At 36.1% G+C, this 23,349-nt stretch overlaps 1 protein-coding gene across 2 annotated transcripts in view; it reads left to right on the plus strand.

The window, feature by feature from the left end:
- Positions 1-628: 628 nt before the first annotated feature.
- The window catches only part of uba2 (ubiquitin-like modifier activating enzyme 2), a 64,882-nt gene continuing 42,161 nt past the window's right edge, over positions 629-23,349 (plus strand). Inside the window, exons 1-6 of one of the 2 annotated variants that reach the window (XM_039763553.1) lie at positions 629-753; positions 3,069-3,152; positions 3,239-3,309; positions 5,703-5,767; positions 12,857-12,957; positions 18,726-18,847. In XM_039763553.1, coding sequence (XP_039619487.1) covers positions 3,305-3,309; positions 5,703-5,767; positions 12,857-12,957; positions 18,726-18,847 — 293 coding nt within the window. In that variant the 5' untranslated portion in view covers positions 629-753; positions 3,069-3,152; positions 3,239-3,304. The other variant, XM_039763552.1, reaches the window with a different exon arrangement.

The raw sequence follows: 23,349 nt of genomic DNA on the forward strand, positions 1-23,349 counted from the left end.
AGATCTACGACACATCTACTTGCTCTGGTTTGTTAATAGTTAACACATTTTTTGAAAATAAAGAAAATCGGCTACTGTGGAGGAAGTAGTACTAGCGTGTTGTATGTACCATGTTAGCCATTGTGAATGTAGTGAGAAGTCAAGCAAAATGATACATTTTATTGGCTAACTAAAAAGATTACAATATGCAAGCTTTCGAGGCAACTGCTGCCCTAAGGAAAGCCAAACAGGCTTTCTAATATATAGATGATCTCATTTGGGAGACACGAAAATTATATTTAACAGTCGAGATGCACGTAATAATTAATACAAATTACATAGTAAAGAATATTAAAATAAATCAGCTTTGCATGGATAGTGTGTGAAGAGACAGATCCTTCTAAGAGTAAATTATACATGTAATGAAAATGTTTGCCTGGCTGATATTTACCTCCGCCTCTCTAAACGGAACGAGGGATTGGGTAACATAAAAATGACTGATTGATTGGCGCCTGCGCCTCAATAGTCTCTCGATTGGTTGGCTTCAAAAATGATTGACGAAAATCCCGCCCATGCCGTCTTAAGTCTGTAATACTATTACAGACATATTTTTTAAGTCTTCCGAGTCAGCAAGTGGCGCTAAGCATACTGCCGCGTGACTACCACTACAATATAGTTGTTTCCTTTCACGATGCTTGTCAGCAGCCAATGGTTCGCATTAGCGCTGATTTGCAACCTCGTCCTGGAAGGAATTGAGAGACAAGAAGTATCTAGGTTGTAGTCGCTTCATGATGGCGCTAGTGGGTTCTCTCCGCAAAGAACTGGCAGAAGCCGTGGCTTCAGGCAGGGTGCTGGTGGTGGGAGCAGGGGGTATCGGTTGCGAGCTGCTGAAAAACCTCGTTCTGAGCGGTTTCGTCCATATTGATGTGGTGAGAAGGATTCTCGCGGCGTGTTTATTTCTTAGCGCATGTATAAACAGGCCTCTGACTCACTGGGATGAATGAAACAAAAAAAGAAAGACAAAGGAGATTAATATATACGATAAATGAGCTTTGGGAGGGTTTTCGTACGTTTACACTACCCATCTTAAGCAGTAAAAATGCGATTGTTCTCTGAGTGTAGTTTGTTTTTTTTTATTCTTATTTGTAACCCCCGTTATACGGTCACGGTTTTGTTTAATAATCCGTTTACACAGGCTAACAGATATTTATCACTTTACGTATTGGATTTCTGTGTAATTTTAGACAAGAGAATAACACGAGCCCCTATACCTCCTGTTGTTTTGTTACCCGCAGCTATTGTCCCGTAAATTTGAAAGTGAATTTTACCCGCCACTACCGAGGGGAGGGTTGGCGGAAGGGGAATGCTTTGCTCTTCCTTAAATCCGTAACGTTATTGGTGATATGGATGGCGCAGAGGTTCTTATTTTTTTTTAAAGAGTGATGCGCGTAATGATCTCCTGAAAGTTACGCTGTTTTTGATAAGCATTTTCATCATGTGTTCTGGTTAGACCAGTGTGTAGTGGCCTGAAGATGTTTAGTTGTGGTTTTATAGAGTTCTTTACTTGTCACACACATTGCGGGAGCACAGCTCAGTGGTGTAAATAATAAGAGTATGCATGCAGTGCCAAGTTATGTGTTTTTTTTTTTCCCCTCCTTGGGCTTAACTAATATCGCTCAGAACGTTATACTTTTGCTGAGTGTGTTTCGTTTACTTTTTTTTTTATATATATATAAATATGGTCTCACCAACATTGTACCCATAAAATGTCCGTAGTTTCATTAAATAACAGTACATCTTAAGCTCTCTAAAGAGAAGGATGTGGTGTGAATGATTCACACGAAGTGTGTAATTTATGAAAAGCATCCTGTGTATGTCAGTCAGTTCCTTTAAATGATAGATAACATTAACATGTCACTATTAACGTTTTGATAGCACTTTTTCTGGGAAGTGTAGATTTTTACAGGAGCTCAACAAATGTTATTACAAACAACACAAACCTCTTTGAACCAAAAGACAATTTTTTTTTTTTTTTTTTACCCAAGTTCTATACCGTATCATCTGAGAAATTCGGCAAGTGACTTGCCCTGGTGCTATATTTATATTCCCAAGTTGTACAGGGTATACAGAGAAGATGGAAAATTTGTTCATTGTGGTGTTCCAGTGTTGGTCACGTCAACATCAGAGACATGTTACTTGCACCTCACAAGCTGTGATTTGCTGGACAGCTAGTCTGCTACGTATCCTTGAGCTTACTCTTTAACAGGCATGGCTGTATGGTAGCAAAAATTGAAAAAGGTAACCCACAAAGTACTGCCTGTAGTGTCCAGATGGGAATAAGCCTAGCGGCATCACAAATGCAGTGCCTGTTGTTCCTAATGCACGCCTCTGGACCTCCCAACAGACAAACAAGATAAAGCAACTGTTCAGTATTTTCCATATTGACAATGTGTGTGTGTGTGTGTGTTGGATTTGTTCATAACTTTATGTGAAATTCTCAAGATGGCCTGATAGAGCTTTAGGTTACAGAAATAAACTACAAACCTTATTGCTGTGCTTGCAGAATAACCATTTGTGGGTCTGTTTCAGTTTTCATTTTAACATATTCTGTTACTTGCATGTTTTGCCCCATTAATATAGCTAGAAAGGTTTGTTTATCTTTCCTCGCCTTGTTCTAGTCATTTATGATGAAACCTTTGCTTTTTCTCTCTTCAAAAGTACGTTTAACATTTTTTGTTTTGCGATGGGTGTTAGCTTCATAAGTCAACACTTAACCTCTTTTATTGTGTACATGACTGAAAGCAATTTTCTATGTATTTATTTTTTGTAAAAACTATACATAAAGCTAAGTAAATGTTGTCCAGATATTTATAGGAATAGTGGCCTACTAGAGAATTTGTTCCAAAAATAAATACAGTAGACCTCAGCTGATGCAAACTGGTCAGTTTTTTTTTTTATATTTATTTGTACATCTACGTTTACAAAACTAATTTATTTAAATGATACATGTTGTAATCTTAGTAACAATTTATTTCATCACTCCTCCTAATGCTAGATTTTCTCATTTTACCTAATATGATTATTTCCAGATTGACCTTGACACCATTGATGTAAGTAACCTCAACAGACAGTTTTTGTTTCAGAAGAAACATGTTGGAAAATCAAAAGCCCAGGTGAGAAAAGCTTCCTCTCCGTATTCTTGAGCATTGTGTACTTTGAAAATACAGTAGATTTAACATTATTCTTCCCCTCTGTTTAGATTGCCAAGGAAAGTGTGTTAAAGTTCTGCCCCAAAGCCAGCATCACAGCGTACCACGACAGTATAATGAAGTGAGTTAATGTATTACTTCCATTTGATATATTGGATAAAAAAATTTTTCAAAGAACTATTTCTCATCAGGAGATATTTGGGGTTGGAAGAACAATACTTACTTTTTATCTCATTTCTGCAAAATTTGTAAGTGGCAATTACTTTCTGATTTTAAAATCTTACACTGGTACACTCCTGCCTTATATTTTAGTAATTGTCCTACACCACCTTTTATTGTTGGTAATCATTCCAAAACATGTTACACAATCCACTAAATTTTGCTGCAGATGCTTGTGATGGAGGTGATAATGGTGTTAACACACTTCATACAGTAAATATGTACCTATAGAACACAAATAACCAAGGTAGTTACATATAAGACCCCCAGTAGTTATTACTGTAACATGTTTGTGAGTGAGATGGAGACCAGCTCAGGGTGTTCAGTGGTTTAACTTTATTTACTTTTATACTTTGCCATTAGAATTTCAGAAAAAAAGCTTGTATAAACTTATTTTTTTAATGTAAACATTTATGTGAAAACTTACAGCAAGAGAAATGTCTTCATCTGCCATGTCTTTGAATTAGTTTTTATTCTCTGAAAAGGATGTTTCAGGAACTGATACTTAGGTACCAAGTTGATGTCAAAGTTCTAAAAAAAAAAATAATGGTAATACCTAGACCGTCAGTACTGCACTCCTACATCGTTACAAGTTTACAAATCACTCAGGATGGCACAATAATACATGAGAAAATTGTAAGAACTACACATGAAAATGACTCAAGAAGAAAAACAGCATAAGTCATGTCTGGAAATGCTTTTATTTTAGGCAGGAAAAATTCATAGCACAATTGCAGGTGTATATTTGTTATTTAAAAAAACAAAGCTGGGCAAAACACACAGCATAAGCTCTTGTTATTGCTGCTTTCATCCCATTATGGAGTTAGTTTAGAAACTGGTTTGTGCATGCTGTGAGAGCAGCCTAACACCCCAGATGAGATATGGTACATTACTTTAACTTTTATGGTAATGCATTTGTAAGAGGAGATGAAAAGATAAGGTTAGTCACTTTTTAATACAGTGTCCTGCACATTCCTGATAAATTAACAGAGGCTTTGTATTCTCTGATTGTAATGAACACTTCTACAAATGTTCATCTGTCCTGGGACGCACTTCTACAAATGTTCATCTGTCCTAGTATCCGTCCATTTTTCAACCGGTGTATACAGTTCATGGTTGATCTGAGGGATGTGTGAGAGTAGGGGTTGCAGCCTCGCACCATTTACAGTTGTGCATGTAGGGGAGTGGAATATGGGAGAACTGGTAGCACTAACAACAATAGTAGCAAGTAACCATCGACAAAAGATTCAACCAAAGTGGCTATTTGGCTTGTCTGCACCAGCAATGACATAAGCTGCTCCATTTTTTAATTCAAAAATAAAATAATTTTCCAACACTTCCAAGGACTAGGCATGTCTCTCTATTAATACAAAATGTACTGCATTAACAGAAATGTATAATTGCCAAAACAGCATACTTCAGTTCTAAGTACAAATCTGCAAGCACTCCATTTATGTCATTTGTTTGGTTTTTGAAGGCAAACTTTTCATTAGTATAACCTATAAGTAAAAGGCCACGTCATATATTTGAGTGGTATGTTGTAGAATGTAATACAGTGTCACCGTTGTAAATTTTTTGACTACTGGTAACAACAACTTAAGTATTTTTCTAATTCTGGATTTCTACATAGGCTTAAACAAAAAGTCTGATCATTTGTATAAGAAACCTTGAAAATGGCAAAGTGATGGAGTTCTGAAAGAAAGGAGTAATGTAAAATCGAGAAGTTTGATTTCATACAGGATGCTTTAAAGTAGGGACAAATGTAAAGCACTATTAGTTTCCTTAAATTATAAGTAATTACTTGATTAGTATAACAGTATTTTAACCTCCTACTGTTAGTATATATGTATTTTATATAACAGAGAAAAGCCAAATATTGTTCACTACAGTAATGGTGGTAATTTTATTAAAAAAAAAAAAAAAGCCATTGAATGGGATTTCTATTTTTGACTTGGTATTGTAAGGTATCAAGTACCAGTAAAATTTTGCTGGTATTGAATATACAAAAATTCTGGTATAGTGATAGCCCTGTTCTCTGAGGCATTTGGTGCAATCGTGGTGGTGAATTAATTTCTCATGATTAAAGTTCATATCAGAGTTGTTGTTTTAAAGTGTTGATTTTTCAGCTGTTGTCCACCTTTTCAAAGTATTCTGTTTTATAGTTATAATTGACCTTAAGTCGTATTATGTACTTAAAAGACTGGACAGCTTTTACCTTTGTGGACTAAAATGACTTCAGTACATTCATACAGAGAGTAAAATCTATATCTTTATTTTTTGGTTCTTGTTGTTTAGCCCAGATTACAATGTGGAATTTTTCAGAAACTTTACTCTTGTCATGAATGCTTTGGATAACAGAGGTAAAGTTTTTCTTTTTGCATTTTTATTATCTTTAGAGCATTGTGAATGTTATACATTTTCTGAAAAAAGTTGTTGCCTGATTCATGAAAAATTACTTTGAATGACTTTAAAAAGCATAAAAATGTAAATTTGTTTAAGATTAAAAAAATATTGAGGTTTTTGAATGTACTTTTCAAAAATTACAAATCCTTACATAACTGAAAAAGGGTACAAGTTGTCTCTCAATGACAGGGAGTAAATATGTTTTTAAATGCAAAACCTTTACTCTGATAAAAATAGCAGTGGCAACACATGCTTCCCCTTCATAGCCAAATATTTACAGTTGATAAACAATATTCACATGCATCATTTTATCTATCTACCTACCTACCTACCTACCTTTCTTCATTCATTCATTCATTCATTTTGGGGCCCTACAGTAGGTTGATAACCGCTTTAAGAAAATATTTAAAAAATATTAATTTCACAACACTCGACTCAAGAAAGATTTAAGCACAATCTGTAAAAAGTTTGTGGATTACCAATATAGGTAATAGACCACACAAAAAAATTAGGAAAAATTCCACTGATGTGTTTACAGAGAAATACGAATACATATACAGTACCTGTATCGTTATATCACACCATTGTTCTACCCAGAAGTTCATGCTTTCCATCCTTTAATTGAAATAGTAGCTTTAACACAAAATACAACTGTGCAGTTTCTATGATTAGTTAAACCTTACCGTTATGGCTTAGTAGAAAACATTTTAGGAGGAATTCTTGAAGGAATCCATAAATTTTGAAACACCACATTTTTTAAGTTTATTACTAATAATACATTAGGGTAATTAGGATTTGGTATTTTTATGTACCTTTGTGTGTTCAGGCCTAGCAATGTCTGCTGTGCAGAGATTGACTTGCATGTTGGGGTGTGTGTGTGTGTGTGTGTGTGACTTAAGTGTATTTAAATGCGCTTGTCTTAGTGGTACACAAACCAAAGCAGCATCTACCTATGAGACTGTATTTATACTTGACACTCATGACGCATGCGACTGCTGACACTACTTCTACACAAGCAGTTTACTGTTTATATTTGCACTAGCAAAATACCCGCGCTTCGCAGCGGAGAAGTAGTGTGTTAAAGAAGTTATGAAAATGAAAAGCAAACATTTTAAAAATAACGTAACATGATTGACAATGTAATTGTTTTGTCATTGTCATGAGTGTTGCTGGCATATATATATATATATATATATATATATATATATATATATATATATATATATATATATACACATATATATACATCTATATATATATATATATATATATACACATCTATACACATATATATACATCTATATATATATATACATCTATACACATATATATACACAGTTATATATATATATATATATATATATATACATATACACACATACATATCTACATATATACTGTATATACACATTTATATATACAAATCTACATATATATATCCACATATATATATATATATATATATATATATATATATATTAGGTGGGACTCGATTAAAAAATTAATCCAATTAATTAGAGGCTGTGTAAGAATTAATCTTGATTAATCGTATGTAATCGCACGTAAATTTGCCCCAAATCGCAAATGGTTTTTTTTAATTTAAAAGTGTTTTAGTGGGCGACAGAATCAAATAATAGACATGTACATGAATATTGTAAACTGAAGCTGTTTTAATTTCTGAAAAAAAAGCCTTTAAACTGCATTTGAATTCAAAACAGAAACAAAAATATCATCCCTGGTTAAAATTGGGCAGACTTAAAAATAAAGTGGTAGTTTAAGTACTTTAAGTAGATTTTCAGAATAGTATTGTCTTTAAATAATAATAACCAAAATTTCAACATAAAGTGCAGTTTTTCTTCTGAAAAAAATAAGTCAGAAACATAAAAGGTAATTTGACCAACTTAATCTTTAAACTCTGAGTAACCTTAGCCAAAATTATTTTGTACATTAGGCTAAAACAGTGTGATCATTGAACATTTTGTAATTAGATGTAATTAGAATTACTAACGGTCACGGAAGTCCAATGATCCCCAGTAAGAGCCACAAAGTCCGCTTTCTGTAATGCATCTAATTTTGCTTGCTTTTCATTGTACACAAAACCATGCTTTTATCAAGGCTTCGCTCGGGAAGTCGAAATGATCAGTCGTAGGAACGCGCTTTATTCCGACTCTAACATTTTTGTAGCTGTGATGTGTGCATCAGTGTAATGGATGTACCAGGAAATGATGCATTGACAAAAGTTCCGTTTGCTTGGAATTGAAAGTGTGATTAAATGCGTTATTTTTTAGCGCGTTATGGAGTACATGCATCGAAGCTTCTCAGCTGTGCTTGTGCTAATAAAGGGAAACATTTTAAAAATAACGTAACATGATTCTCGTTAACCGAATATTTTTCATACGTCCCAAACCAAGGAGATGCGAAGGTAAAATGAATCAGTCGCGCGTACATACTCAGTGCATCCCTCTCGGGAATCGAACCTCGAATGTCGGCATTAGAGGCGAAGACTCTACAATTGAGCCACAGCATGTGGCTTGTCTATGTGAGAGTATGTACTGTAGATTAGGGGTATATATATACATTTAAATATATACCCGCGTATCGCAGTGGAGAAGTAGAAGTTATGAAAAAGAAAAGGGAACATTTTAAAAATAACGTAACATGATTGTCAATATACAGTAATTGTTTTGTGAGTGTTATTGAATGTTGCTGTCATCAAGGATTTGATTATCATTATTTCTTTCAATCAGGGTCGTATTTGTGCGATGTGTTGTGTTCAAGTTACATTCCGTGTTTGTCAATCGTTGTAAAGATGACAGGTTTCATTCATCGATTCGTTTCTTACTGCATCAATAAACAGCTCGTCTTCTTCTTTATCTGAGACCTGACACACTGCATGCACGGGTTTTTTTTACACTGTCTTCCTTTAGCGGGACATTGACTTTTTCCACCGTGTGCTTTGTTTCCACAGTAGCTGCATTTATGAATATGCTTATCAGGCGCTTCATATTTTTGCTGCCTTTTCAACTGTGTAATTCGGTTTTGTTCAGCTCTTTGGAACTGTTGCTTTTATCTGTGCACTGCGTCAGTTCCGTGAACCACTCGGTGTACTTGCATCGAAGGTTCCCAGCTGTGCTGGTGCCATCTCGTGCTATGTCCATAGCTTTATTTAATGTTACCTTAGTCCTGGCACTTAAAACTTTCTCTCGCAGTTTCGCTGAGTTTGTGTCAAACACCACCCTGACCATCTCATCTTCCTCTCCATAAGCACAGTCCTTCACCCGTGAATATTTACCCGTGGCAGTTTGCTATTGGATTGCGCTGACGGACGGCCTTCTATGGGCAGGCACTAAATTACAAACGCCAGCGGCAGCCTGTCTATGAACTTAATTTAAAGTGTAGGTTTACATCGTGCTTTGTTTCCGAAGTAGCAGAACTCGCTTCTTATTGTTTCGCTGCCTTCTCAATTATATAATGCATGTTTTCTTGAGCGCATTTTTGAGATCTTCCTGGTTTTCTATGTACTGCGTGATTACGTGGGAGGCGTGATGATGTCACGAAACTCCGCCCACGGCGTTGAAGCTCATCTCCATTACAGTAAATGGAGAAAAACTGCTTCCAGTTATGACCATTACGCGTAGAATTTCGATATAAAACCTGCCCAACTTTTGTAAGGAAGCTGTAAGGAATCAACCTGCCAAATTTCAGCCTTCCACCCACACGGGAAGTTGGAGGATTAGTGATGAGTGAGTGAGTGAGGGCTTTGCCTTTTATTAGTATAGATGAAAACCATGTAAATCTGGAGCATTCCAACAGATGGCAGTGTGAGATATTATTATGGTGAGAAAACAAAGTTTGGCTTCACTGTGTTGTGAATTGCCCAAAACTTCCATTAAATTACCAGGAAATCTTGCCACAATATCTCTGAAAAGGATGAGTGTTTAATGATTACATCCATCAATCCAGGGACGTGTCCATTCCAGTAAGCATCTGGCACAAGGTCGAAACAATCCCTGAATGGGGCATTGGCTCATTGCAAGGTGAATACAAGTACACACATTCATTAGCGTCATTTTAGCATCACCAAATTTCTAAACCTGCATGTCTTTGGAAGGTACCCGGTGCACATTATAGAAACCCGACAGGAAAACTTGCAAACTCCAGGCAGGGAACACCTGGGATGTGACTCTGTACTGCGATGCAGCAGCACCCCACATGTGTAATTATTAACAGTATTTTTTAAATGTTAAAAAAAAAAGTTAATGATTTATCTGTAAAGTGTAACATACATGCTTTAACACATTTCATCATGAAAGTATAGTACTTTCATCAAGTATAAATCTAAGGGCCAGTTTATACTTCATACTCAGAATGAGTACATGCAGGGTTCACCACATCAAACCATTCATCAAACATTGAAGCACTCGCATTGATCCTGTAGGATCTGCACATTGACTTGCTGTTACAGATTGATAGTAAACAAAGATTCTGACATCACGTTCCAACCTGAACACACTACACATCCCTTAATTTAATTTGCATGGTCCTTAAAAGATGGAGTGGTGTTTCTTTTTTGTTTTTAACCACACTGACAACATCTAAAGTAGAAATGAAGATTCTAACCAAGGAGGAGTCATCATTGGCTTTTATAAATGGTAGTTTTGGTTTTTTTTTGTGGACCTTTTTAGAAATAAATGAAAATGAAGCAAGGGTCACCAAGTAATCTGTCACTTCTGCTGATAACCTCTTTATGCAAATGTGAAATTTAAGTCACACAGCCTGCACACCTGATCGCACATTTGGTTTCCCACTAGTTACATACTGTGATTACATTTTTGCAAATGTTTTTTGGGCACATTTTGTTATTTTAGGTTGGTGTTGAATAGGAACATGGCTCTGCCTTGCCCTCCAAGCCGTTACTTGAGTCAAACTGCTCTGTGTGCTGTTTTTCAAACTAACCTTGAGCTGAATGCAAATAACAATAACCACAAAACATGATACATACATGTATCAGACAAACTCTGAAGGTGTGTTGTTTGTTTACACAGTCTAAGTAAGAGAGCTTAGATTATTGAAGAGCTTGCTACTTTTTTTTACAGTGAATCAAGTCATTTGGCCCAGCTTGTGTGTAAAAGCCAGATGTTTTGGCTCTTAACTTTTTATTCAGGAAAATTAAATGTCAGCATTTTAGAACATTGTGACTTATGATAGGTGTGATTTTGTTTGTTTTATTTAAACAAATTCATATGCTACTTTTGTGATGGTCACTTGTATTGTTTTCAAGTCTATTGTCTTAGATTATTCTCCTCTGTGCTCTTCTACTTTTATCTTCAGAATCTACTAATGTGAAAGTTTAGTCAGTCTCTTGACAAGTGCGAGTCTGGAAGAAATGCAAATTTTTAACATTCCAGTAGACATTCAGTCAAATTCACTGGTACTCTTTCTTTCACCCATTGTAAAGCATATGAAGTCAAAAAAGGTATTAAAAAATAATAAAAAATTAAAGCTGGATAAGCACACTCCTGGTTATTCATCAATAATAATCCACAGTTAATATACATTCTATATGCAGATAAATACATTTTAGTTCAATTAATTTTATTACTTTACATATCTCCAAGGATATACATGTGCACTGATTCATTTATTCATTCATTAGTCCCCTAAAAAATTACTTGCATAATTCTGATTAGAGTGCATAATATAACTAACGTTGCTGTCCATTTATTCTTCATATTTAAGTCAATGCAGACTGCAGACTCTGGGTGTTAAGTATGCTTTGAAAGCATTACTCATACGGGTAAGGGCGAAGATGTGGGTAACAATTTTTCAGCAAATGTTTCCTGTTATTGATGCTGATACTGAGATCATAGAGAGTAATACAGTGGGTGCAGACAGCCTTTCCAAGGTATACCTTGTACTTTTTATCCACAAGAAATCACAACTTAAATTATGCCAACATTATTTATTTTTATTTTTTTGGGTTGTTTATCTGCCTAGTAGTTATTGGGTCGCTAGCACAGTAACACAGTTAAGTTTCTATATTTTTACCTGCTCTTTAAGGTCTTTTTGTAAGCGGTCAGTGAGTTAAGATACGTGATTTGTTTTAGTTCATATGGTTTCTTCTTATGTTCATGTAATTTTTGCGATGGGTACTCAGAAGTGCAGTGTAAAATAGTTCTGGACTCCTGTGCTGGTTGGTACTAGAAAAGACATAAAACGTCTTGGAACTTATCACGGTACTGAAGTGTATGAACCCTGAACTAAATAAGAGGAAGACATTCAATATAGTAGGGAACAAAAGCAATGGGATATCATTTTGTGCTTATTGAACATCCATGTTTCATTGCTATGTGAAGAGTAAAGTGGACTGTATAAATAACATGACTTAAAGGGTTTAAATAAACATTGGTATTGAAAGGCAAGGTATTTTAACAGGCTTTGCTTGTTTAATGGAAAATTTAACGAGCTGAAAGTTTAATGAATATTAGAAAAACATTACTTTAAATGTCTTGTTAACGTCATATACCTCATAAAGAAATGTACATTTAGCTAACAGATTATTTAACTCACATGTAAAAAGTACTTAGAGAGTGTTTCTGATATGAAACATTTATAACTAGGTTAGTCAATGGGTCAAATGATAACCTTACTCCATAAAAGTGGTGATTTCACTTAATCAAACAGAGAATGGAGTATTGAGAAGCCATCTTCCTTTTGGTAAATGTCCAAAAAATTGTAATTTTTATACTATACCAAAACCTTTTTTTCTTTTTGTGTTTTTGAAGGAAACACACTTATAGCAACAGGAGGTCAAGTTTTGAGCATTTCAAGAATTTTTTTGTTTGTTTGGATTTGCACTCAGTTGTCACCTCTGCCAAAGCAGTATGATTTAAAGAGTTTTGCAGTGTGACAAATACTAACATTTTAAAATGAACCTAAATTTTATGTTGGGAAACCTATGAAAAAGTGTGTCTTAAATTGGAAGTAGTTAAATATCATTCTTTCCTTTTACCACATTCATTATATATGATTAATCTCTTATTCAGCGGCTCGAAACCATGTGAACCGAATGTGCCTAGCTGCTGATATCCCTTTAATAGAGAGTGGGACAGCAGGTTACCTGGGACAAGTCACTGTCATCAAAAAGGTATGGAAGACTTTTGTCATTGTTACTGCTGTTCTCCTTCTTAATGCTAGAATACTTTCACACTTATTTTTTCTGGTTAAGTTACTTGTGTTAAATGTTTTACATTAGAATGATTTCACAATTTTTGCATTTTTTTAAAAAAGCATTATAACATTTTCTCCTATAAATGAAGCTATTCTTGTATTTACTATTGCAGAATTTGTCATTTGTCAACTAAATTTGCAGTTTTGATAAATTTCTCTCAGATTTAAACATGGTATTTTTGTCCTTTTTTTTTTTTTTCAAATTCTGTGTTTAATTATTAAATATGTTATCCAGATAGCCATCTCAGCATGCCAGAAACAGGTGGTATTTATAGTGGTTTGTGTCATAGGCCTCTGTGCATAATGTTCCATGCCAGAGTTCTTTGAATCAGTGAAAACACCTTTTCCTCTAAATTTAAGCATTTTAATAGCTTTTTCGCCATTCATTTATTTTCTATATGTACGATACCTTGGCGAGCTCTGTAAGCCCTGCTGTTTTGTTGAAGAACATGCATGTGGCAGATTCACTGGCAGAATGGCACCTGACCTCTTGCTGCATCCAAATGGTGTCATCTCTCGTCTTGTTGCCTGGTGCAGCTGCGTTGTTCTTATGTGTGAGTGGGCGTTTCTTGAGGGGAAGGCTTCTGTTCTCTATTTCTCCGATGTAGAAACCTCATCTTCATCTGAGTTCACCTCTGTTAAAGCACGACTTTATTTGAAAACTAACCGTGTCAGACTGGGGGGGAGTGTGAACGTGACTGAGAGAATAAAAGTTAATAATGAAACAAAACACTAACTTTTACAAGTGCCTTACATTTACACCAGCTATTACAGACTCAAATAAATTAAATGTATGTTTTTTATTCTATAGTAGTAGTGATAAATAGCCGCTCACTACTCAAAACAGTTAATGTGTAAAAGCTCTGCGATCGAACCTGCCACCTCTCGACTTGGAGACAGCAGTTCTAACCTCTACACCAGCCAAGCAGACATATGTGTGTGTGAGAGTTTTTACCCTATCCCAGTTTCTTTTGCTTTGGTTAAATTCTTGGAAAAAAAGGTTTATTTGATATTTGGACTTTAGTCTTCACACATTATACGCTTCATGTCAGCATTTGACCAGTTATTAGCAGAACATGAAAAAGTTTCTGTTCTAGTTATATGTTCAGCATTTCTTATCGCCCTACATTTGCACAGATCATTGTAGACACAAAACACAAATGAAATGCATGTGTTCCAAATAATGATATGTTAACCCTATACAATTCAAGGCACCTCACACCCAGATAAACCGATTTGAGCTGGGAGAACGTTGTGTACAACAAGCTGCGTTGGTGGGTGGATGGGATAGCAGGCTGCTGGTGCTGATCGACACATGTGCAAAACAAAAGATGCTAATGGAGAGGTGCGAAGGAATTTAAGGTGACCCAGGATTACAAGTTTTTTCGTAGGCTTCAGGGATTCTAGTGTCAAGTTTTTTATTGTGGAGTTCTGTAATGTGATCTAATACAGTAGGTGCAGAGAGCAGGAGCCTCATATATAAAATATTGCTTAGATTCCATTCTAAAATTTTGATTATGCTAGAAAGATAAACAAAGCTTAAGCACAAATTTATTGGATTTATAAAACCTTATATATGCCATGTGCCACTTCCAAGTTCCTTTACACATCTCACAGCAACAATTATGCGCTTGTGCACATGTTGTTAGCCACCATCTGTTGCCTCCTGCCAGTAACCATGTATGGCTTAAAAAACACACACTTTGAGTTTTCGTTCCGTAATCACCATATAAATTTGGCTGTACTTCCTGAGTTGCATCTTCTTTCAAGCCATTGGAGAACACAGAAAACACAACTTCAGGGAATATGAACTTGATGTATTACTGACATTTGATAGAGTTTAAGGAAAGATATGTTGTCCTGCTCCCAACCAACAGATGCACTGTGTTACTAAAGTAAGTTTCAAATAAAAAGTATTTTTTCCTCAATTTTTAAGAGCATTAATGAGTAAATGAATTAGGTGCATAGTGACTCTAGAGTAGTGCTGTCATTTCATTGTAAGGAGGTGGGGAAAGCATCACATCCCGGGAGCTCCCCTTTGGAGTTTGTACATGGGTCTTTGTGGGTTTATTCAGGATACCCCATTTGTCCAAAGGCATGCAGGTTAGGTGAACTGGTGATGGTTAAAGTCATCCTCTAATATATGTGTATATATACAGTAGGTTCATCCTGTAATGTGCTTGCATCATATCTAGGGGATTGTTCCTAGTTGTGCCTATTGCTTTCTAGGATAGTCTCCAGCTACCCTTTGCTCAGGATAAGCAGGTTTAAATAATGGATGGATACATGAATATTATAATCTGTCCTGCTGATTGCAGCTGTCACTTGCCATGTTGCCAGTCTTTAAAATGCGTAGATAAATACCCTCTTCAATTTCAGTTACAGATTTACAGGTTTTTCATATTTACCTTGAGAGAGGTTATTTTGGCTAGAATATGTTATATATGGTATTTGTCTCTAACACCCCCAGAAGCCACTCCTTTTGGCAAACAGATTCTCAGTAATAAGCATGAATGATTGAACAGTAGGCGTGCCTGCCGCAGCGTATGTCTGCTTGGCCATCTGAACAAATCTTAAAACACATCACACTGTGACAAAACATTAAAAAAACAAAGATGTTACACCTGTTACATCTGAGGAACAAATAAATAACAGAAAATGAAATTCAATTTTCAAATCAATTTGCTGAGTTGTCGCCAAAGGTTACGCTAAGTGTATGTTTTCTAACTTCTTAAATGAGAGAGCGCTTATGTTATCACAATCAATATACAGTGGAACTTCGGGTCACAACCGTAATTCATTCCAAAACTCTAGTCGCAATCAGATTTGGTCGTGACCCGAAGTAATTTCGCCCATAGGATTGTATGTAAATACAATTAATCCGTTCCGGACCATACGAGCTATATGTAAATATATATATTTTTTAAAGATTTTTAAGCACAAAAATAGTTAGTTATACCATAGAATGCACAGTGTAATGGTAAACTAAATGTAAAAACATTGAATAACCCTGAGAAAACCTTGACCGGAGATAACCAACATTGCAAGACTTCACGCTACAGTGATCCCTCGCTATATCGCGCTTCGACTTTCACGGCTTCACTCCATCGCGGATTTTAAATGTAAGCATATCTAAATATATGTTACGGATTTTTCGCTGGTTCGTGGATTTCTGCGGACAATGGGTCTTTTAATTTATGATACATGCTTCCTCAGTTTGTTTGCCCAGGTGATTTCATACAAGGGATGCTATTGGCGGATGGCTTAGAAGGGTTCTGGAACGCAACCCCTGCGATCAAGGAGGGATTACTGTATAGCATTATGAACCACTCTCTGTAAACACTTTTTTTAATGAGTTTTAAGCACAGGGAAAAAAATGGAACATTTGAAAAATCCGTAATTTATACAAAAACTAACCATAAGCAACCAATTAAACTAACCTTGCATGAGTCGAGTTCTGGCATGAAGAAAGTGAGGAGGAACTGAGTGGAGAGGAGATTACAGTTTTGAGGTAAAATCTGTGAAGAAGCGGGTCCGCTACATGCTCCCATCTCGCTTCCGGGAGCCCTTAAACCCGTCACAGTCGATAATGTTACCGATGAGCACGACAGTGAGGCACTACAATGGAGCAATCAGATGGTGCAAAAAGTGCCAAGTGCTTTTATTAAAATCAACAAAACAATCAAAAAGTGCAGTGTTTTCAGAATCCTTCAATAAATAAATGATCCCATAAAAACAGAATTGGAGTGGAGGTTAAAATCCAGTAGAAAAAAGTCCTCATTAAATACAATGAGATTAAAGCAATGCTCGAAGCAGTCTCTTTAAAAACAATCCTGGTGCAGTCTTTTAACTGCCTTCTCAGCCTTACTGCCTTCTCGCGCTCTCTGTCTCGCTGCACAGGGTGAGACTGAACATGTGCAGAAATCAACGGCACGTACGAACTAGAAGGGAAATTGGCTTGTTCCTCACCCAAGTGTGTGATCGTGAACAGATGCAAAGCTTTTTGGTCGTAACCTGGTTTGTACGTGGTCCGAGACGTTCGTGACCCAAGGCTCCACTGTACGTGGACAAACGTAACAAACACATTTTCTGTAATTTTAAATACTGTTAATGTTGTATCCTTTTTCGTGATGATGACTGGATTATAAGCAGATTTTAGGTGTCCTTGAATCATCCTCTTGGAGTCATGTTCTGAATTGGAACCTACAATACAGAGGCTATCACGCAGAAATCATGGGATCCTTGTTTCATTACAGTTTAGAACAGCGCTTCCTGATTGGGGGGTGTGAGCAACTGTTACTGGGGGTGCCAGAATCCTTTGAGGAAGAAAAATGAAAAACATTATTTGTACAAAACCTTAATTTATCTATCCATTCCTAAATAATTAAATGGGCAGGCTATTTCGTATCAGTGCAATACGCTGTTTGTTAAAACGGATGACTTTCGCTCTTATGCGCACTTAGTGCTGCGTGGGTATCATGAACTATCGTATCTGTTCAAGTTCTGTTTAAATTTTAAATAAAAGTAAGTTTTATTTAGTCGACGGGAATATCTTTGGTAGGAATGCAAGTTAAATTTAGTCATCATTGCATAAATTTTTCTTCACCATAGAAATTTAAAGACTAAATTCAACTTACATTCCTACCAAAGATATTTCTGTTGACTAAATAGAACCTACTTATATCCAAATAGAACTTGAAAAGATATATTTTTTCGAATCTGACTGCACATTTTAGATCAACTTGACGCGCAGTACATCGAGCCTGCATGCTATTGTGCTCTCGCCTGCCTACCTCTAAGTCACCGTCGCTTCGCTCTTACTTTTTTACTGTTCATTTAATCATGGCTAGTCGCGAAAAAATCAGAGAATGGAAGGAGGATTACATTTGAGTATGACTTTATTCTCCATCAATAAATTGTTTTGGTAAAGTATCCATTATTCATAAAGCTTCAATTGGTGATCTGTTTTTCTGCGTTAACCTCATATTTTTTTCATACTACTTCTCAAACCAAGGGGGTGCGAAATCGGCCTCGTCCGTCACAGGGGTTGCCAGGGTAAAATGAACCGGGAAGCGCTGGTTTAGAACAACAGGGATTAGAAAATGGATGGACGGACGGAATGCCATCAAAAAATAACTGACACATTATTGAAATGCACAATGAAATTTTTTTTCTGTTCAATTAATTGTCTTGCTACCTGGAGTCACTAAAATGCCAATAGCAAAGTTTGCGTAGGACTTGAGGATGGCCAAAACTTTTGGTACCTTTAAGACAATTTTCAAACCAAGTTCACATTTATAAGTCCCTACTTTTGTGTGAGAAATTGCTTCTGCTCATTTCCAGATGTAAAAAAAAGTTATATACATGAATCCCCAGAGCTTCAAGACAAAGTTTTCTTTCTTTTTTTTTTCTTCTCACTACTACTCCAGTAGGCTTAAATACTTGATGGTTTGATTACAGGTTTAGATAATAATATGTATTCCTCTTTCTCTGCATTATTGTAAAAGTTTGCACAATTACTCCTGTACTGCTAAATGTTGTCATGATAATAAGGAGAAAACTACTATAGGGAGGAAAGTCCATTTGCTTTATTCACTGTAATGCTGTCTTCAATTGTGAACGTCTTTAACATTTTTATGCATATTTTAAAAAAAAAAATAATAATATTTTTGTTTAATCTTACAGGGAGTAACTGAATGCTATGAGTGTCAACCAAAACCAACTCAGAAAACCTTTCCAGGCTGTACTATTCGAAACACGCCTTCTGAACCAATCCACTGCATTGTATGGGCAAAGTATCTATTTAAGTAAGAAAAACAAAAACTTAATTTTCTAAGCTGGGAACAATTTCCATGGTTTTTTTGTCTTTTCAGTATAGGCTGGGCTGAAAAGAGGAAAAAAAAATCCTTTTGCTACTAAATATTATAGATGCCTGAGTAGGTAACTTTTTTGATGGCACGTGGAAATGTAAGGAAGCTGGGTATAGAGAACTAATTCGGAAATGAAAAGCTTTATTTTTAAATCTTTTTCTGATGTTGTAAATTTTCTCTCCTTAAACTGGTTTACTTTTTACATCTCGTGGTATTAAACCAAAGATCCTATAATGTTTGTATATTACATTAGTATAAACTTTTCATATGCATTTTTTTCAACGTTGTTCTGATGCTTTTTATATATGGTAAATTATTTGTGTCATATTTTACTTATGTCTGCTTATGTATTTTTGTGTATTCCTTACCAAAATTGGAAGTAACCAATGACGAAAGGCAAAAATACCCTTGTATGAAACTTTTTTGCCCCTTAAAATACAAAATATTTATTTCATAGCTGTTCCTCCCTGCTCTGCCTCTTTTTGCATGTTGTGATTGTTTCTTCTTTGACTTGCTCAATATATGTTCAAGCTCTGCCCCCCTCTAGTTCAGCTAATGTCAGTCTCTACATAGGTCTGTTGTAAATTAATCTTGATGTCAGCTTGGAAAGTCCTGCTGTAGCATTGCAATCTTTAAATTCTTTCTGGCTGGTGATATTTGCTGCTTCTGCTAAATCAGTGCTGTCCAGCAGCTTATTACTCTTGCTTTATGGTCAATAGGTTGTTGATCTCTGGAAAACTCTGGAGCTTTGAAATGCAAATCTAGAAATACTGGATTAGATTTTAGTATTTAATAATTATACTATGGAATTTGGTGATTAAGTGGCTGTTGGCTGTAAATGTTCCTTTGACTTTAGGATGGTGATCATCGGTCTGAAACACTTAATAAAGTATAAATATATTTTTCCCTGTCTTAACAACAGGCATAGTGGCAGTTTTAAAGCGGAGTATACCCTTTGCCTGATTAAGTGAGAAATTGCCAATTATTTTTAAAATACAAGCCATATAACTAGAACAGGACTTGTGTAGAAAGGAGATCAGGCTCTCACAAGCTTTGCTTTTCTTTCTGTGTCTTGAGAATGTGACTTGAAGACAACAACATGGTTATTTCTTTCCAGACTACTGCTTCATCTTGTTTTATACATCACAACTAGGGGTAGTATTCATTTAGATTTAAGTGGAAGCGTGGAGTTGTCAAATAGGCAGAGCATGTTTCATTTTGTAATCTGTGCTCATTTTATTTTCCAGTTTGTTCTAAACTTAAACTTTGGCCCATCTTGGTTTTTTGTAAAGCTCATATTTACCATATTTTTTTTAATCAAAGCTGCAAGGATTGCACAAGTTTGCACAAAAATTGATGCTTCAAATATATGTATTTTTCAGGTTAAAGTAATTTCTTCACAATTACAGTGTATATTAATTTGACACAAGGTTGTGCTCATATATACATATATATATATATATATATATATATATATATATATATATATATATAATACACACACATACAGTGCATCCAGAATGTATTCATAGCGCATCACTTTTTCCACATTTTATGTTGCAGCCTTATTCCAAAATGAATTAAATTAATTTTTTTCCTCAGAATTCCACACACAACACCCCATAATGACAACATGAAAAACGTTTATTTGAGATTTTTGCAAATTTATTAAAAATAAAAAAACTAAGAAATCACATGTACATAAGTATTCACACCCTTTGCCATGAAGCTTAAAGCTAAACTCAGGCGCATCCTGTTTCCCCTGATCATCCTTGAGATGTTTCTGCAGCTTAATTGGAGTCCACCTGTGGTAAATTCAGTTAATTGGACATGATTTGGAAAGGCACACACCTGTCTATATAAGGTCCCACAGTTGACAGTTCATGCCAGAGCACAAACCAAGCATGAAGTCAAAGGAATTGTCTGTAGACCTCAGAGACAGGATTGTCTCGAAGCACAAATCTGGGGAAGGTTACAGAAAAATTTCTGCTGCTTTGAAGGTCCCAATGAGCACAGTAGCCTCCATCATCCATAAGTGGAAGAAGTTTGAAACCACCAGAACTCTTTCTAGAGCTGGCGGCCATCTAAACTGAGCGATCGGGGGAGAAGGGCCTTAGTCAGGGAGGTGACCAAGAATCCGATGGTCACTCTGTCTGCGCTCCAGAGGTCCTCTGTGGAAAGAGGAGAACTTTCCAGAAGGACAACCATCTCTGCAGCAATTCACCAATCAGGACTATATGGTAGAGTAGCCAGACAGAAGCCACTCCTTAGTAAAAGGCACATGGCAGCCCGCCTGGAGTTTGCCAAAAGGAACCTGAAGGACTCTCAGACCATGAGAAAAAAAATTTTCTGGTCTGATGAGACAAAGATTTAACTCTTTGGTGTGAATGCCAGGCGTCATGTTTGGAGGAAACCAGGCATCGCTCATCACCAAGCCAATACCATCCCTACAGTGAAGCAGGTTGGTGGCAGTATCATGCTGTGGGGATGTTTTTCAGCGGCAGGAACTGGGAGACTAGTCAGGATAAAGGGAAAGATGACTGCAGCAATGTACAGAGACATCCTGGATGAAAACCTGCTCCAGAGCGCTCTTGACCTCAGACTGGTGCGACAGCTCATCTTTCAGCAGGGCAACGACCCTAAGCACACAACCAAGATATCAAAGGAGTGGCTTCAGGACAACTCTGTGAATGTCCTTGAGTGGTCCAGCCAGAGCCCGCATGTGAATCCGATTGAACATCTCTGGAGAGATCTTAAAATGGCTGTGCACTGACACTTCCCATCCAACCTGATGGAGCTTGAGAGGTGCTGCAAAGAGGAGTGGGTGAAACTGGCCAAGGATAGGTGTTGACAAGCTTATGGCATCCTATTCAAAAAGACTTGAGACTGTAATTGCTGCCAAAGGTGCATCGACAAAGTATTGAGCAAAGGCTGTGAATACTTATGTACATGTGATTTCTCAGTTTTTTTATTTTTAATAAATTTGCAAAAATCTCAAATAAACGTTTTTCATGTTGTCATTATGGGGTGTTGTGTGTGGAATTCTGAGGAAAAAAATTAATTTAATTCATTTTGGAATAAGGCTGCAACATAACAAAATGTGGAAAAAGTGATGCGCTGCTTTCCGGATGCACTGTATGTGTCTGTGTGTGTGTACTATATGTATGTGTATATACTGTATTTTATATATAATATATATATATAGTGTTTGCTGTTGTGGTTTAAAATAGTATTCAAGGGACACCAAAAGCCTCATAACATGCCCAATACATCCACTTTGAGGTGGCAAAAGTTTTGATTTGATAAAGTATGCCTTCTGTTTTTCTGAAGCATACTTAAGATAACAAATGCAAACTGCAAGTAACAATTCTTTTTATATATTCTTGGCATTGTTTTTTTGAGGTAAGTGTATTTTTTCTGTTTGCTCATAGAGGCTGTCATGGACAGTTTTCATGTAATTAGCGAATTAATCTAGAAACCATATGCAAACAACCAGAAGTACTTGTTGTTTTCATAGTACACTCAAAGCCTCTTCTGCTTCTTTGTATCCAATGAAAACACCAATTAGTGAAGGATATTAGTTGCAGATGGCATAGACAATGCAGCTTAGCAAAACAATTCTTCTGTCATTGCCAAATAGTTCACTTTTCAATGCCCAATCCACAACCAAAAGATTTTTCAACAGATTGTGTCGAATTAATAAACAGTATTGCAGAACGTCTTGTTAAATAAACAAGACATTGTTAAATAGAACAAGTCTTGTTAAATAAACTAGGCAACATAGTAACATGCATATCAAGCAACACACCCAACACTAGAGACCATGCATTCACTTGAATCTCACATACATTGCAGTAAATGGCAGTCTGCTGCAAAAAAAAATAAGATCAATAACCAGACTTACTCCAACTATAACTCATTTGGGCCTCCCGGATTTGATTGCTTCTTTTAGTTTAATTTTGGAAAGTGAAAAATTTCTCCCAACTCCATGATAGCTGAAAGTTCATCCTTACCCATATGTCAGCCTGTCATAACAAAGTGGGCTTGTCCCTTGAAATGTCAGTTTTTCAGTGGTGGAAATAGAATTTCCATCTTCCTACAACAGACGCTCATTATTTAATACTTTCCAGAAGTGCGCCAACAATTGCCATTTGTCCACGGCCTGGCAATAGCATTGGGCTGCATGTCTTTCCGCTTTTAGTGAGTCCAATTTTTTTTTTTTTTTTTTTCCAGTCAATTGGAGCTCATCAGTATATTCTGTCTATCACAAATACAGTTCATATAGTATAGAACACATACAGAGAAAAAATAGAGAACGATTTTTAACTTTTGGCTTTGGTAGGTACGCATGGTGTGGTGCTGTCAGTGGGCTGAGCATGCATCCATCTCAGGCTTGATGGATGCCGCATTTCTGCCCATCCAAAAGGCAAACATCTCTA

This window comes from Polypterus senegalus, chromosome 9, assembly GCF_016835505.1.
Source record: "Polypterus senegalus isolate Bchr_013 chromosome 9, ASM1683550v1, whole genome shotgun sequence".
Classification (NCBI taxonomy): Eukaryota; Metazoa; Chordata; class Cladistia; order Polypteriformes; family Polypteridae; genus Polypterus; species Polypterus senegalus.